The 18,957-nt window shown below is 37.5% G+C and overlaps 1 protein-coding gene across 6 annotated transcripts in view; it reads right to left on the bottom strand.

The window, feature by feature from the left end:
• The window catches only part of CDK14 (cyclin dependent kinase 14), a 549,770-nt gene that overhangs the window by 96,307 nt on the left and 434,506 nt on the right, over positions 1–18,957 (bottom strand). For all 6 annotated transcript variants that reach the window (XM_023639167.2, XM_070264492.1, XM_070264491.1 and 3 more), the window contains one exon: positions 17,462–17,510. In XM_023639167.2, the coding sequence (XP_023494935.1) occupies positions 17,462–17,510 (49 nt within the window). The remainder of the gene's footprint in view (positions 1–17,461; positions 17,511–18,957) is intronic.

Below are 18,957 nucleotides of genomic sequence, written 5' to 3'. Positions count from 1 at the left end.
ACACAGCTAGTGAGGGGCAGAGCACGGTATATGCCTCAAATGCTCATGCTCTCTTCTCTACATCATCCCTCTAAACACTCTTTTTATATCATATTTTTTCTCACTATAAAAGACACCATCACCCTAGAGAATTAAAAAAAAATCTTAAAACATACAAAAGAAAATAAGAACATCTCATAAGTCTGTAACCCAGAGATAATGACTTTTTAATCAATTTGATATGTTTACTCTTGTGTCTATAGGTCTGAGCAAATATATCGTTCTATTTCTTTGTAATTTTTATCACCGCATGCGTTTTTTCACAGGATAAAATTTCCTTTCAAAATATGAATTTTAAAAGCTCTCTTTAAACTCCTGAAAGTCATACTCAAGTCCATAGTGAGGTCATTTTAGCTTTTTGCTTTCCCTCTAGTGAACAAAAACATTTTCTACAACCAACATATTCAGACATCCATAAATACTGCATCCTGTTGAAAGCGTGTGCTTTTTTTTTCACTTGTGGTATTTACTTTGATTCTCACTTTCCTACTCAATATTCCCTTAATAGTGTAGTTAGTTTTACGAAATCTCCTCCATATGCAAAAACATGACTATCGGCATTTTATATTCCACTAAGTCCTAGTAATGTCCTCAGCTTTGTGACTATCATTTGGTGGAATGCCACAACAAAAAAAAATTGTTTTTCACTTTACTACACAGCTTTCCTTTTAATATACTTGTATTCATAAACTTTGCTGCACCAAGAACTTCCATTAAAAGAGGAGAAAATAAGACTTCAAGGATAGGGGAAAAACAGTTGATATTTATTGCATACCCATGAGGATAGCTATAGTGGAAGTCAAATGGACACTTCTGTATTTTCTTTTCTTTTCTTTTTTAAAAACAACAATATTTATTACCACACAGTTTCTGAGGGTCAGGAATCCTGGAGCAGCTTAACTTGGTTATTCTGGCCCAGGTTCTCTCACAAGGTTGCAGTCAAATTGATGTCCAAGGCTACCATTTTCTGAAGCTTGACTGGGCCTGGTGAATCCACTCCCAAGGTGGCTCACTCACATGGCTGTTGGCAAGAGGCCTTAGTTCCTCACTAGGTGGGCTTCTCCATAGGGCTGTTCACATGACATAGCAGCTGGCATCCCCAGACCCCAGTGACCAGAGAGAAAAGGAGCCAGAGCTAAGACAGGAGCTGCCATCTTTCATAACCTAACCTCAGAAGTAATGTGCCATCACTTCTGCCATATGCTGTTAGTCACCAAGACCAACCCTGGTATGATGTGGGAGGGGCTACCCAAGGGCGTGAAGACTCGAACACAGGAATCATTGGGGGCCATCTTGGGAGACTGCTGAATCACGCTGATAATTATAGAAGATATGTGTCATGTTTTTTAATTGTGGTAAAATATATATAACCTAAAATTTGCCATTTTTACCATTTTTAAGTGCACAATTAAGTGGTATTAATTACATTCACAAGAGTGTTCAATCATCACTAATATCTATTTCAAAATACTTTCATCACCCCAAACAGAAACTCTGTACTAATTAAGCAACTTATTTTTCTTATTAAAATAATGTGACAATAATATCAAAGATAATTTTTGGAAAGTAGAAAAGCAATCACCCAAAATTCTACTACCCTAATACAGCTCTTTTTGTCTTGTATATTACATTTTAGTCACAGTTTGCAGATATAATTATATGCATATAATTTTTTATCCTGCTTTTTTCAGAAAACATAGGAAGCATCCCCTAAGTTTTCAGAGTCTTCATAATACCACTCTAACATTGTTGTGTAATATTCCACTGGGTTCATGAATCATGATTTATTAAACCTTTCCCATTCCTTTAATCTTGGTTAAGTTGGTACCAAGGCTTTTATAAAATTTAATATACAACACAGTAAGGAGAATCTTTGGGCAAGTAGGTTTTTACCCCCTTGATTTATTTCCTTGAGAGAAACACTAGAGTCAAATTACTAGGTCAAAAACATAATTCTCCGGGTCTCCTGTTGGATGTAAAATAAAATTCCAGCTGTAGCCGATGAGACTCTTCCTCACCTGGCCTCTGCCTCTGGTCTCCCACCTCAGCTCCTCTCACTCTCCTCACACTCAAATACTCTTACCACTGAGAACCTTCATTCTTCGACACATATTTCTTTGAGTGCCTACTACGTGATGGGCTCTGTTGTAGGTGCAAAGGACAAAGAAGTAAACAAAACAGTCAAAATCTCAGCCTTTATATGGCTCACAGCTTGCCAACACTATTTCTTTTTTATCACATTGCCCTGTTTCATTGTCTTCACGTACTTATCACTCTCTTAAATTACTTTGCTTATTTTATTGCTTATTTATTGTCCTCAATACTCTAGAAGACAAGCTTTATGAGAACAGAAACCTCATCAAGCACCCAGAACATTTAGATGATGCCAAATCAAATTTCTTGAATGAGCCCTGAATGAGTATCTCTACAGCTTTTAACACGTTTCCATAACATTTTTCACGTTGTTTACCAGTCTACAGTGCCATCAGCAGTAAATCAATGGGCCTATTTCTCTATAACCTCACCAGCACTGGTGTTTAAGAAGGAGGAGGTTATGGATCTGGGGTAAATGGGTGCTAATGAAGGGTTGTTTGATGGAGATCATAGAAAACAGTGAAGCTATCTTTTGATTTTTTAAAATATTGTATTAAAATGCTATTTATCTGAATTTTTTTTGGCACAGTCTTAAATTATGAACCCAAGGCAGTGCCTTACTTGCCTCACCCTTGTCTCAGCCCTGCTATGTATAAAATGGCGAATGAGGGATATATTTATAGATCTGCTCTTGAGGCTACAATATAATTGAAGACAGGGAAATAAACTTCCTAAAATAAACTTAAATGTTCTTATTGGAAAAATATGGAAAACTACTTGAGAGTTATTTTCAGGATTAAATGAGATAATGCAGACAGAGCATTTGGATGCTGTGGGCACATCCAGGTGTCCCAGGAGCAAACGCAGCCATTGGTATTTAACAGCAAACATCACTGCTGCTTCTCCACCACTTCTACACATGTGAAACATTACACCGACCCCACCAAATGCAGTAAAAGGAGTCTTTTAAGACCATAATATTCTTTCCCAATCAGAGTATATCCCTGAAAATCCTTTGGTAGGAAATACCTCATTGGGAGATTTACAACTAATGAAAAAATAGGAGGATTGAGGTGATGATAAATTTATACAAAAAAGGCTTCAGAATTTTTAAATGCTCACTAAAATAAAACAATTAAGTAGAAATATTTTCAATATTATTATACATATCTTAAGATAGGAACATTTTCCTGATAGAAATGCTTCAGGATCTGCCTCTTAATTTTAAGAAGATTTTGTAACTGTGTTTTGCTGTGTTACATACCAAGGTATATGCCCCTCTTTGCCAATTTCCTCTTTATTCTGACCATGGTGGCACTCTCTCTGAACGTCCAATATCTTCCTCATTTTGTGGCTCACCATGATTGGTTCTCGTTCCCTCGGCCTGTCTTATATGTCTTGATTTCCTCCTGCCTAGCAGGCACTAGGGTGCCGACCTCAAGTCCAGGCTTACCAAGACAGCAGCATGAATGCACGTCTTGTACTCAGCCATCCTCATCCCTCCTTTCTTCTTCCCAACTTTTCTGTTCAAATGGTCCCAGTAGAGATGCACAGACATCTGAACCAGGGTCCTCAGAGCTGTAGAATATCAAACTGACATCGACTAGAATTCTGAGCAACTGCAACGTGTGTCTGGAGAGGGATTGCTTTAATTTTCTATATGGCCAGGACTGCTGCCAGAGTTAGTATGGAGAAAACATGTTTTGTTGTGTTTGTTTTGGGTTTGCGGTTCAAGGCCTGGAAAATAATTTATTCTACTCTGTGATGTGATGTATGCTACAAACAGGAGAACCCGTCAGAGGAGAGATTTTTAAATTTTTAGAAAAAAAAATTTCGTATGTTTCCATCAAAAGACATCATTTCCTCCTACATTAGAATGTGTAATTTAAGGATTAATTTTTAGTGACAAATCTCCAGGGTGTATTCCAGCTCCAGAAGAGTTAAGAACTAATACCTTACATCCTGTTCCTAGTTCCAAGCCCTTGCCTCTGACCTTTCATTCTCTTACTCTATACCTATACGAACCTGCATAGGATTGCATTGCTATTATCAAATAGCTAAATGTGCTTCTGGAGTTTGCAAATGGCTGTTCCCCACACAGAAAGAGTTGCTAAATTATAGAGACTTCAGTCTAATGATCTCTCACAGATAACTCACATGTCCATTCACAGAAAGCCTACTAGTCTTAGAATGGCCGGGATTTTGTGCATGGAAGCCCAGTCCATTACGAACAAAGCATGGACAAGAAGTTCATGATCCCTCCCTGTTTTGCTCTGTGGTGCCTTGTGGGGTGGGGTGCCTAGGTTATTCCAAAAGGCTGGTCTCTCAAAGGATAATGCAACAACCAACCAGCCCTGCTTTCCCACTCATCGTGTGGAGAAGGTTGTGGATCCGGGGACACGGGTGCTGTAAAGGGTAGTTTGACGGTGAGCACAGGATCGTCTGAGGCTGTCTATGAAAAGTGTGCACAACCTCTGAGTTGCACATTCCTTTATTCCTGCCTTTAACTCCGTATTTGGCTCTTTACAGAAAATGATTCATAATAGAAGGGTGCCATTCCATATCCATGGCTTAAAGAAACCCCAAATTGGCATAATTGCTAGAGCTGTTTATCTTCTTGAGCACTAATTCTATCTTTACAGCTAAAATAAAAGAAAGATAAATGAATAGAATTAAAAAGCTGCATACTTACTACCATCTGGGGTCCAACTACTTATACTTGCCAAGTATATGTCGGTGAGGATGTTTTCAGGTATGTCTCTCACATGAGGCAGAAGCTAGTGGCATGACACAAACCATTAAAAATAAGGTCTGCTTATGTCTTAAAACCAACAATATCAGCATAAGGTAGAAAACAGAAGAGATGCATTTGCAGATCATATGTAAAAACATGCAAACTGAAAAAAATGATTATTTGGGAACTTACAAGAAAATTTTCAAAAGAATGTTGAGGTCACTTTAGAATGGATGGAACAAGCACAAGCTTTACTTGTAGTTAATGTAAATGGTTGTTTCACATTTATTGGGGAGAGGGTAGGAAGGCAGGAAACATGCTAACTTGTATCAAGCTTGTATGCAACTTGACACATTTTAGCACATTCCTAAGTTTTATTCCTATATTTAGGAAAAACTAGATATCAAGAGGTGATCAAGCTTAGATGGTGAAATGGCCGGTGCCCACGGAATCAGTACTGCCGAAATGCTGTACTTTGAAACTCTCTTCTGGATACCCAAGAGAGATATGTTCAATATTCAACAAAATCGAAGAATTTGAAAATTGAAAATCTCTCAGATGTTCTGAGAGAGAGAAAATCCCAGGGCAGAGTCAGAGGATTTGGATTTAAGCCTACAGCTATATGAAAAAGAAATAAGTGAGAGAATAAAAGCCTGGGCAGTAAGTTTTTAGCTGCAAAATCTAATCCACCTCACAATATATTCTGGTAAAATGTTTGTTATAAACTGATCAGAAGTCATGCTCTATTTTGCCCTGTCCAATTTGGTAGCCACAGGCCACATGTGACTATTTAAATTTAAATTAATTAAAATTAAGTGAGATAAAAGTTTGGCTCCTCAATTGTACTAAGCACATTTTAAGGGACTCAAAAGCCACATGTGACTAGTAGCTGCCATATTGGACAGTGCAGATACAGAACATATCCATCCAGGTAAAGGTCTACTGGACAATGCTGCTCTATATCTTTCAAAGATCTGCTGCAGCTTCCAGAAATTTCTAAAATCAAAAAAAAAAAATTGTGTAGCTTATACACTGGGAGGATTTGGTTCTTTGGATGAAGAGTAGAGATTGGGTTGAGAAAAATCAGCGAAGGTGGCTATGGAGAGAGGGCTGGGCCAGGGATTACTCCAAAGATGTGCTGGCCGGTAAGGGAAGGAGTCAAAAATCACGATGCATGGAAGATGTCTCTGTGAAATGTTTTTCGCTTCCCTGGGAAAAATAAGAGACATTTGAATTCTTTCAGGGGTCACAATCTAGAAGTAAGGGATGTGAGATACAATCCCAAGACTGAAGAGTAAAGCCTCATTTGACCACCAAATAAAATTAGAACTGTAGGTACAATATGACTCAAATTCTAAACTTCAGTCAAAGGTGACAAGAAATGAGAAACAAAGGGAAAATCAGTTGCTTATCTCACATATTTTATGGAGATAACTAGCTGTCCTCTAACCTTTTTTTTTTTCCAGAACATGCTGCCCTCTACAGGCCGCACGGATATACACATATGTAAAGATATGCCTAAATAAGGGTTCAGTTATACCCAAATTAATAGGATCAATAGTAAAGATGTGATGAAAAAGAGAGAAGGCAGTTGGTTATATCTGTTGTCTGGAAGGCTTTAGTATCAAGAAGGGAAACAACCAACATTTATAAGCCTCTAATAAACCTTACCTCTTCAGCTGACATAAATATGAGAAATCAAAAATAGTACTATAGACTTATCATAGCATTTTCCCAGAAAAATTTAAAAGTATGTCAATGGTCGTTTTTCCTGTTTTACTAGGGAGGGTGTTTGTACTAGAGAGGGTATTTTACTAGAAAGGGTGTGGAAGAAAGGGGAAGAAGAATAGTTGATATAGTTTGACAGCTTTTACTAACATCTCCAAAGTATATCAGTTTTTTTTTTTTTCTTGGTGAGGAAGATTGGCCCTGACCTAACATCTGTTGCCAATCTTCCTCATTTTTTTTTGCTTGAGGAAGACTGTCACTGAGCTAACAGTTGTGCCAATCTTCCTCTATTTTTTATATGTAGGATGGTGCCACAGCATAGTAGGTTTGCACTGAGATCTGAACCCACAAACCCCGGGCCGCCAAAACGGAGTGTGCGAACTTAATCACTACACCACCCGGCTGGACCCCAAAGTATATCAATTTTGATCTAAAACTCAATATATTAAAACTAGGCTCTGAGTTGGGAAATAAAAATCAATGCATTTAAAGGAATATACATGATTTTATCCCAACTGAGAATTTAATCTTTTACACCTTGGTTGCAGTGAAGCGGTCAAAATCTGGCCTAAGAAATGAGAACTACCCTTCATCTTTACTTCAAATCGATTCTTCCATAACTGTTGTGCCATAAACACACACATTTTCTCTCACACACGCACATGCACACACACAGCTGGTATGTTTATTGCTTTAGTCACTAAAGGATTTAGCTGGACAAGCATCACAAAGATGATGGCTGATTTAATTGAATTTATGATCAAATGTTTTTCATTGCAGGAAGAGTGGAAATCATTTATGGGGAGATTTGAATAATTTAAGGGAAGTTCTTTATTTGGCATTATGTTTGTATATCAAGTCTTGAGGGATTAAATGCAGCTGAGGCCTAGCAGAGAATTCATATAGAGATACACAAAGATATGCTGTATAACAACGTAGTGAGTGCCAGAACTATTGATTCCTTTGTGTTAATATTTCTATTCATTTATATCTCATTTATAGTCTGATTAATAATAAACACACACATATATACTCACCATGAGACGTCTGCTGTAAATCACCACTAGATTTTTCTGAGATCCTCAAAATGCCAAAATGATCTAAAAATGCTCTTTTGGATAAGAGAAAAAATAATTGATTTGGGGGTTGTATATGTGTGTGTGTACACCATTTTAATGTATCTTTGTTGATGCTGTTAAAGACATAACAAAATCTAATGTTAACGTCACTCCCGTGATGGGTATAACAAGGTAACGTGGGATTTGTGCCTTAGGGTATGGACTTGGCACAGTGTCTGCAAGAGAAAGGCTGGTTACCTTTGGAGTCCCCTACCGGCTTGCTCCCCAGTGATGACAGGGGTACTAATCCAAAGCCATGCTCTCAGCCTTTATTCATTGTGTTTTTAGAGGTAAGTCATTCACTCTCCCCATTTAAAAGCCTTAAACAGCAAGAACAACTACTTTCAGTCTCATCACTGGGACCCCCTGAGTCAAGTGGACACCCTGGCCCTATACCCCTGCTTTAGGCTTCCCCATCAGTTCACATACAGAGAGCATCGCAGAAAAGTTCTAACAGACGCTCTGAACTTGCTAACAGTGTTTATCTACGGGTTTCTCTCAATCTAATTAGGAAAACTGTCTAATAGATGTGTTTCAAGACTTAGGAAAAATCACAGTTTTGCATTAATTATGTACAATCCTATTTGTTAACATATCACTCTAAGGAAGGAACTGCTGGGGAAGGGGGAATCTTGTTTCTACACAAGAAATATTTTTAAAAAATGATTTGGAGACCAAGCAGTTTAGCATGTGCTCCTAGAAAGGTAGAAGGAACATTCTAGAAGATGTCTGGGGACCCTGTATAACAATGGTATTCATGTTCAAGGACAACTGCTTATTTGAAATGCTCTGACTGGCACAGGAGGGCAGGGTGTCCTGAAAAACAAAGGGGCATAAGCTAACGTTTGCTGAAGGTGCTCTGTTATTTACACCCTCAACGTAGTCAATCCTTACAATAATCCTGCCAAGGGTTTTAAAGATTGAAAATTGGGGCTCAGATTGGTTAGTGAACTTCCTAAATATTATATGGTTCAGTAGTATATCTAAGATTAGAACTTGGCCCCTATGATACCAAAGATTATGCTGACTTTAGGTGCTTTTTTTGCCATTTGTGCCAATAAGGAGCTTTTGCAGCCTTCCTTCCTCTTTTCTATTCTTTCTTGGTTCATATTAACAATATTTATAGACTGTGTATTCTTACAAAGTCAGTAGGACCTACAGAGCAGACGTTGAATGTACATGTCAACATGAATAGTCTATTAACTGTATCTTCACAGTGAGTGGAAGTTGAGCCCAAACTTTATAGGAAGTCTCCCCAAATGATGATTGGGCCCCTCATCCAATCCTAATTTTCATGATAATAAACCAAGGTAGAGTGTGGAGTAGGCACCAGTGGATACAAAAGATGTCACTGTCGTTAAAATCATCTCTTTCTCCAGTGACTTAACTTATGTTCATCTTAATTTTGAAGCTGCAAATTCACTAAATTCATAAACATTTCTTAATGAAAAGAAAATGAACAAGTAAGTATTGAGGAAAGGGATCTCAAATCCAGCGTTTTTTTTGTTTTTTTTTTTTAAATAAATAAAGAGCAGTAAAAACTTCCGCATTTCTGTTCATGCTCCACTTTTTCCCATGTGGCAATTTTCAATGTTCTGAAGCTGAAGAATTAACATATGTACCGACAGGGACCCAGTGAAGAAGACCTGGCTCTCAATTTGGGAGGGTTATTTAGAAAATGGAGCCCCTCTCAATAGCATCTCATACGTGGTGAAGAGGAAGCTGAGCCTGTATGATATTTTCTGAGTAGAGTTAGGGGAGATCAAGGGGGCCGGGAACAACAGCAGAGAGGTGAATTCCTAAGGGAGTTCAAACAGGGTAGAGAGCTGTGTTTCTAACCCCTAGCAGTTCCCAACAGAAGAGAGAGAGAGAGAACACAAGAAGGAGAAAGGAATAGAGACACTTGCAATCGGCAGTGCCCCTCAGGAGGGAACAGCGTGGCTCCTAGAGGGAGGAGGAGCAGAAGGAACGGCTGCTGGCTGTTCTTTGATACTTCCACTACTCCCTCTGCAGATTTATTACACTTATGGGGTCCTCCAGAGCTATCGTCCTCTCCAAGTGCTTACAAATAAAAGACAGAGGTGAGCAGCAAAAATATAAAGCAAGACCTCTGGACACTTGAGTGTAAAATGCAAGGATTCTTCAGTGTAGTTTCCCAAGCAACAGGCATCCACATTGTTATTACACTGGTGGGCCCTTAAAACAAATGAATAGTTTGTATGTTGATCTACAATTGTGCTGTCCAATATGGTTATTTACATTTGAATTATTAAATTTAAATAAAATTTAAAATTCAGTTCCTAAGTCACAAGAGACACATGTCAAGTGCTCAAGAGCCACAGGGGGCCAATGGCTGCTGCTCTGGGTGGGCAGATATAGAAGATTTTCATCAACAGAGAAGGTTCTATTGGACAGCACTGCTCTGTACAGGGTACAGAAATGTCAAACCAAACTTTTAGTTATCTCAGAGACTATGAGCCTTCCTGAGAACAATTTCTAACTCTATACTAGGGATGGAAAAGGATTTCTTCCTTATACATAGTTTCGAGGGTACCTAATGTGAACCAGGCAATGTGGAAGCGCCGGAGTCAGAGGCCTACGCTTGTCATCTGATGGGCCAGAGATCAGGCAAAACAGACTGTGTCTGACCTGGCGAGGCCTGGGTTTGCCCCTGGCCCCTCATCTCTTGACTCATCAATGAACAGGAAACCCCAGCACTCAGTACCCACTTGTGAAAAGCTGAACAATCCCAAAGATGTCCACTTGCTAATCCCTGAAGCCTGTGAATGTTACTTTCCATGGCAAAAGGGACTTTGCAGATGTAACTAAGGTTAAAGACCTTAAAATAGGGAGATTAACCTGGATTATACAGGTGAGCCTTAGAACTTTCTCCCACTGGAGGCAGAAGAGATGTGCAAAAGGGGGAGTGAGAGAGATCTGAAGTAGGAGAGATTCACGGCACTGCTGCTGCTTTGAAGGAGGGCGAAGCATGATGAGTAACAGAGGGGGCCTTTGGGAGCTGGGTGAGGCTCCCAGCTGACAACCAGCAAGGAAACAGGGCCTCAGAGTGACAACCATAAGAAACTAAATTCTGCCAGCAGTCTAAATGCAGATTCCCCACTAGAGCCTGCAGACAGAGCCCGGGCCTACCAACACCTTGGTTTCGGCCTTGTGATATCCAGATCAGAGACACCAGTTGAGCCCATCCAGACTTCTGCCCAATGGGACTGTGAATAATACGTTTGTGGTGTTTTACACCAATAAATTTATGGTAATTTGTTACGGCAGTCACAGAATACAAATACACCATTTTTTATTTTGAAGAAGCAGAAGAACTTCTTCACTTCACACTTCTAGAATCTGTTTTGGGGAGCAGTATGAGAAAGCCTAAATCTATCATCCTCTTTTCAAGGACATGAGCAGCCTGGCTGTTCCTGGAAGCTCTGAGATGCTTCAGAAGCATGGTTGGTTTTCTTCTTTAATGAGCTGGATGGCAGAAGGAAGGCATTAGCTGCACCATAAGTCTATAATTTTGGATGAGGAATCCAAGACATAATCTGAACGGATGAAAAACAACGGCTGCTGCTGACTCCCAAGCCTGGCACGTACTGCCAATTAGTAAGAGAGAAGACGAATATTTTCTCTCTATCAGAAGGGGAACAAAAAACTCATGTCTGACAGATAACAAACAGCACGGGGCCTGCCCTCAACCATCACCAGGGTTTATTAATGACAGTGAATTCTTCGCTACAAAAAGACAGACATGGACAAGAAATCTGGCAATGACCAAAATGAGAATAATCTCATTGGGGGCAGTGGGAGCTGTATGGAACAGGTGGCAAATCTCACCAGCAGGGCCTGAGTGGGTGGTCAGCCTGCTGTGAACTCTATCTCCCCAGGATAGAGAAAGTCAGCTTTCTACTTCATTCCAGCTCTCCTGCTGCCTAAACCCTAGACTGGGAACAAATGTCATCAGTTCTCAGAAGAGATCTCCCTACCCAAATTTGTAGTAAGAACAAAATAAAATCAGATGGTGATAAACACTGGAATATCAGAGTTTTTAAACTGATGATATTTCTTTCACAGGATTCATTGGGCCATATGTTCCAAGCTGTAATTCTCAACAGCACTGATCATTTGACCTTACTGAGCATGTTTTTTATTTCAAGTTATAAAATAGAGATGATAATATCTTCCCTGACTACCTCTCAAGATTGTTGTAAGGATGTGACAACATATAAGAAAGGAAATCCTATATTGCAAAAGACTGCCCAAATGTTAATTACCATTACTACTCCCATCACAGCTATGACTATGGAGCAGTGAGTGTATGTTAGGTCTTTGACTAGGTACGTTTCACATGTTATCACATTTATGCTGTTGCTACTATAAGTGATCAGGGCTAGGCCTTCAGCAAATTTGCCAACTTTCTCTTGCACAGTTCTCTCTTTGTTCTCCTGGCACCTGTCCCCAACCTGTGTCTTTGGGTGGATCTTCATGCTGTCTTCTTTGAGACTCTCTAGGCCTCCCATCAGAGCCTGGAAACCATCTCTTATTTTAGGACCTCCTCCTTTTCCTTTCAAGAATCCACTCTGCAATTTTCTGGAAGAACTCCTTTCTGTTACATGGCAAGGGGTTTAATGGATGTGATAAACATCACACCTAAATAATCCTTTCAGGAACTGAACCAATGATCCATTCTTGTAAAAATGAATGTCCTTAGAAATTGCCCTGAACTATGACTTTCAAGCAGGCAGATGAGATTTTGGGGCCTCCAAACAATACCACGTGTGGTTGTCCAAGGTCAGGACAAGAGACCTACTTGGATCTGACTGTCCATGTGTTGAAAAATGTATTTTCAAGGGTATGGAATGTGGTGAGGAACCATACCCCACGTGGCCTCCCAATGCTGGACATATGAATAAAACGAATATGATGAATATAAGGAATCCACAGAGCTGGGCAGTTGACTATTGCAGCCCCTGCTCATCCTTTGAGTTGAGAGGATGGAATTCCAAAATGTCTGCTTTAGTGTCTGCTGTAGAGCTTTTCATCCCAGGAAACCCATCCCTAAGAAAAGGGTGTTGATGATGGAAATAATAATTTCTTTGAAAATATTGTGAGAAGAAATCTCCAGGCACTAAATAAATTAAAACTGTTACTTTGAAGTAAATAGAATAATAACAAAAATGATCAACAAAGAAAAAATGTGAAAGTAGAGAAAGATGATTTAAAGATCTGGCTCAACTCAAGTGCTCCTCCTAGTGTTGATAACTGCTCTGACTGCCTCTCACATTTCTAAACAACTGGCAAAGAAACGGAAAGCTCACTTACTTTGCCATATGCTATTATTTTAGAAAATTTTAGATCAACTTAGAATAATAAGGCAGAGTAGAAAACAGGGCCTTTAGGTTTCTTGAGAAGGCACTCATTTAAATCTTAAAGGAAAGCAATCAATTACGACAATAAGAAAAATACAATAGATAGTCACCAACATAAATATACAGAGCGAAATTCATGTTATTCCTCTAAATATTATTTTAAACACATTATGTTTTATGTACATGTAACACAACTATCTAGCAAGTCATTTTTAAAATGTGTTTTGGAAGTTAACTACCAAAATAGATAAAATATTCAAGGAAAATTCAAGAATACAAAGTTAGGAAATACTTCTAAATCGTCTATATCAGGGTTTGTGACTTTCAAATATATGCAGGTAAATGTTTTCTTCTCTATTTTTCTATTTCCGTAAAGGTAGCTTCATTACAATATCTCTTGTATTTGTTATCAATTTTAGAGTATCAGTTTTTTAAATTCTTAGGAGAAATACAATTGGATTTTAACAAGAAGGATTGTAAGCAGAATGAGAGCATGTGGGTGGAGCTAGCAGGACAGGGTTGGCGTACACGTAGTCATGTCTGTGGACGTGCTTCGCTTTATTAGCAATGAGCTATGTTTTCCAAATCTGTCTTCTGTGACTGTGGGGATTTATGCTTAGTTCTCTCTTTGCTACTTTCAAACCTCCAAAATTGTTCAGCTGTTAAAAAGTTCCAAAACAAGCAAATCTGTTCCTGGAATCTTACCCTTAACTGTGCTGGAGAGCATATACTAAGACTTCTTCTCCAGCCAAAATAATAAAAGATCTTTTAAGTGGCTGAAATTCTTAGTTGATTGCACATACATGCCAATGTCAGACAACTATAAATAGAGAGATCTGGAAGAAAAATAGAGAGAGTCTTTATAACTCCAGTGAAATAAAATGGAATGTTTTGAAGGCAGACAGAAAACAGTACATGTATTTATAAAATTAAGATTTGTCTCCCTTTAATCCCAAATCTCCTTTAAGTAGGAAGAGACCACATGGATCATGCACTTCCAGCATGAGGGAATAAAAAGACTTTCTTTTCTTTATTAATATATATTTATTATTCTCAATCCTATAATTAAAATTTCTTCTTTATATTATCCTTTTGAGTTTAGATATCTGCTGGATCTTTTGATATTTTTCTCCCATCACTGCTTTGTTTCCCCAGAATACTAAAAAATCCTTCAAAGGATAAAATTACGCCCATGGTTACTGGTATAAATGAAGTCAGCAGGGAATTGCATGGGTGTTACCTAGGGCAGACTTTGCCCCCAAATAAACTGGGTCACTTGTTATAGCCATTCAAAGAGAGGATTCATTTCTCTAGAAATTCTTAACTCTCTTAGGCAGGTTAACATATCCTCTAGCTTTAATAGCTGAGTTAATGCATATTTTTAAAGCCATTGTTACTTCTAATTTTGAACAGTGACTTACTTTTTTTTAGGCTAACCTGTCTATCTTATATTAACCCATCAAAATGGAATCCAAATTCAAATCTTGCAAATTAGTTCACTTTATTTTGAACGTATTACTGCTGTACAAGAGAATTTACCAATTGCTTTAGTTTCGTAATTGTGCTGTAGAAAAGCAAATTAGTGAGCAGCGATGGAGAAAGCCAGAACTTGCTTCACAGCCTTTAAACGCAGTTCTTCCAAATCTAGACCTCACTTTGAAGTGAGAGATGTTGAAATGTTGACGGTGGCCGCAAGGTCACAAGTCCATTTGAAGAAAGAATCAATAACGTAATCAATGTCTCTGACTTCTCAGTTCTCTCTAAATTACATTGGGTTTGAATTGGCTAGAGGCTATAGCTCGGCTCTAAGGATTCAGTCCATAACAATGGGATACCAGAGAGTAATACTTTTATAATATTTTCAGTGATGATTTTATTACTTAGTGTTTTCTAAAATAAATCCTTAAGTCAACAAAAAATAAGACTTACGGGGACTCAAAAATAGCACGGTTCTGAACAAGTCATGTTTGTAATTTTAAAATCAAGCTCCGCTTTTAATATTTTTCCTAAAACATTTTAAAAGTAATCTAAGGGTACAACTCAGTTTATTAAATGACTTTGAATTAATTCTAATTTTTTCAAGAAAGCCTATGTGATGGAGAGATCAAAAGAAAGACATTAACCGCAATTTCTACCAACGGATTAAACAGACTTTACATGAAAATCTAATACTTCCTTCAGTATGTTAGAACTTGTTTTCATAGAAAAACTATAAATCCTATGTTTATGGAAAATGCAAACAATAAATGTTTCTGAAGTGATAGCTTAAAGAAAAATTGCGTTTTCATTTTGTGAAAAATCATATTCTAAAGAATTCTTATTTGCCCTCAAAAGGAAAAGCATATTTACTGATATCTAGCATCTTCTAAGAAAAATTTAGAGATTGAGCACAATGCACATAGTTTTTAAAATTTCTAAAGAAGCAATACCAGAAGATTGCACATCCTGATTTTTGTCGACAGAATTAACTACTCTTGTTGCGACGTGAATGATTCCACTCAGAGAAAGGACGACATCAGGTCTTAGGTGGTCAGAATGAAGTGAAGCGATGCTTGAACACTACTTCAATTTTACTTTCCTTTTTGAAAGACAGGAAATAACCTAGTTTCTTCTGGGATAGAGTAACATAAATGCACAAAAGCATCTTCTCTGATACGCATCTCACTAGGCACTATGGAATAGTTGAACAAGAAAGGCCATTCCTCTGAGTGTTAGAATGCCTATGATGGCAGGTGCTGAATACAAGTTGCAAAAATGAACAACTAGAGTGGATCAGGTGTAAACAGCGTGGGGTCATATCCACCAGAGGCCAGAGGAAGAAATATCACTTAGCATCATCTACAGACCTCCCCATCTTTTGTAGACCATTCTAAGTGGATAGGAACTACCATTTATCTTCCTGGGTGATTTGGAAGTCATTCTAGCTCTGTCCCTTTGAAGGAAGGAAGTGGAAAGCCGTCTAAATTGCAGGCTATTCCCCACAAATGCTACTATGTGTACATTTGCCAGATTTTCCTGTTACTTCAAAGATAGGGTTAGAGACTCAAATGTTTTATCAAGAATTATTTCGTGAAGTAGTTACCTGGTTAGACAAACTTTTTGAACAATTATGAGAGCGGAATGTGTTTGATCATTTAATTAAGGTAGGAACTGTGTACTGCATATATTGCCTGGTGTATGGAAGCATATAATTAAAATGTTAGACCACTGATCAGTAAAGTGAGGGGGAGGGTAGGAGGGTGAGGAACACATACAGAATGCTCCCAGCAGAGGGTATGCCTCCCAGGGGAGACTCTAGATATGAAGAACTGACTCTTCAAATGGCAAATGCAAAACCTTGTATTAGACAAAAATATTTATATCAGTGTGTTCTTCCACGTATAAATTTAATCAAAATAAACTGACAAATTTTTCAAATAAACCACTGTAGAATTTAATGTATTCATCCCATGAATTCCTCATAATAAGCTATCCATTGTTTTGACTGACAGCATTGACTAAAGGCATTTTTATTATATAAAGGCTTTTTCTTGTTTTTTTATTTTCATAACTGATGGTGTCTAAAATTTAACATGTCATAACAGTAAAAAAGGAGACAATAACAGTACATTCTCCATTGACAAAATTTTGTTATGAAAAATCATAGTTTATTTCATCAAAGCAGTTCTGGTTACCTTTTCCCCAGCATAACACTTGACACATGATACCCACAAATACATGAGAGTGACTCAACTGCTCTGCTTTCCAACTTTCAATGATTTACTAACAGGTTGGCTTGCAATAAAACCTCTGAATAACTTGAGAAAGCCGGATCTTCAGATTTTGTCAAATTTTGAAATCCATAAATAAAACTATTTCAACAAGGTCAGATGAGAGAATAGAAATTAAATAAATGGAGTACATATACTTCAAGTGATACAGGTACCTAGCTTCCCAAGAAAGCTTAGAGGAATAAATGGGTAAATTGGAAAAATCTGATAAAATCAGTTTTATCTAGCTCAAAGGTTGTCACCAACATTATTTAGATTAGAAAGTCAGTCATTATATTACACTTAATAAATGCTATTTTGCCCATGCTAAAACATTTCTTGGAATCTAGTTACAAGAAGTTGACCCCAATGAACTTTTGGATTTACAGCTCTGAAGCAATGCCACATTGCTCTAGGAACCCAAACTCATACAACACTGTTGGCTCAGGGTGAACATGGCAGCTGGCACACAGTCAGGGCTTAATAACTGTTTACTGGTTAAATGATTGGACAATTGGATGAACAAAGGAAAAAATGTCATGACAACCTTCTCAGGAGAGCGTTAAAAATTAAAAGGGAAAGAGAGAGAGAATGAACACAATCTTTATAAAGACTTACTTATTCCATGCTTGTCTAAGGTTTTTAGAGCTGTACAGGGTAAAGCGTTCTGAAATAAAAAAGAAAAATGATAAACAATCTTTGTTTCAAGTGTATATATTGCAAGTATGTTAAAAAAAAAAGACCCTCAACTTTCAAAAAGATAGTGTTTAATTTAGCCATAGCTATGCTAGCCACAGTAGGTCTTCACCCTTAGATTGGGCAGTTATAAAGAGTAAAACAGGACGATCTTAACATTCTAAACAATGAAGCATTGTTTTCTTTTGTTTAGGGTGACTTATTGTATAATCTGGTTTCCTAGTAACTATTTCTTAAAATTACTAAGTTTTAATTCGGTCAAAAGAAGAAACTCAAATTCCAAACTTCTTAACTGTAAGTAGATTTATAGAATATTGACACATGGGTCAAATGAGACCTGCTGTTTTCTCCATGAAGACATCGCTGACCAAATGTAGTAATGTTGGTTCTCCTTTCTTAATACTATACAGTATTTACATATGCTCAAAGCCAAACTACCAATGTCCTATAATGTGTATTTATATTTATCATTGAAAGACATTTATGATATTTTTAAAATTAAAATGTAACATTTGTTTTACCAAGTTAAACAATAAAGTGGCATAGAATAGATATTAATAATCTCCCCTCTTGCTCCCCATTTTTCACTCCTGATGATATAGCAATTGTTAATGGCTTGGCATGTCTCTTTTCATATATTTCATACAAACCCATCCATATATACTAATATATATTCTATTTTAATTTTTAAAATGGATTGTATAATAAACATTCTCTGAAATTTCTTTAGGCATTTAATAATATATAGCAGACAGTCCTCTAATAATATATAGTGGAGAGTCCTTCAAATAAAAAAATAGATGTAACAATTGTTTTAAAACTGTAAAATAATTCCATAGAAGTACCATAAGTTATTTGGCCAATATAGAACTGCTTGGCAAATGGTATGCACATTTTACATTTTAATAGATGCTGACAGATTACTTTTCATTTTCCCATCAGCAATAAAAAATAATGTCTTTTTTATATCTTGCATCCCTAAGATGCAAGGATGGTTCAATATGTACAAATCAACAAATGTGATACATCACATTAATAGAATGAGAGAGAAAAATCACACGATCATCTCAATAGATGCAAAAAAAGCATTTGACAAAATGCAACATCCATTCATGATAAAAATTCTCAATGAATTGGGTATAGAAGGAACATAACTCAACACAAGAAAGTCCATATATGACAAGCCCATAGCTAATATCATGCTCAATGGTGAAAGGTTGAAAGCTTTTCCTCTAAGATAAGGAAGAAGACAAGAGTGCCCACTCTCACCACTCCTATTCAACATGGTACTGGAAGTCCTAGCCAGAGAAAGGAAGGAAGGAAGGGAGGGAGGGAGGAAGGAAGGGCATCCAAATTGGAAAAGAACAAGTAAAATTGTCTCCTTTTGCAGATGACATCATTTGATACATAGAAAATCT

The sequence above is a fragment of the Equus caballus genome, chromosome 4, assembly GCF_041296265.1.
Source record: "Equus caballus isolate H_3958 breed thoroughbred chromosome 4, TB-T2T, whole genome shotgun sequence".
Classification (NCBI taxonomy): Eukaryota; Metazoa; Chordata; class Mammalia; order Perissodactyla; family Equidae; genus Equus; species Equus caballus.
The sequence above is the reverse complement of the archived record's forward strand: the minus strand, read 5'-3'. Positions and strand labels throughout refer to the sequence as shown.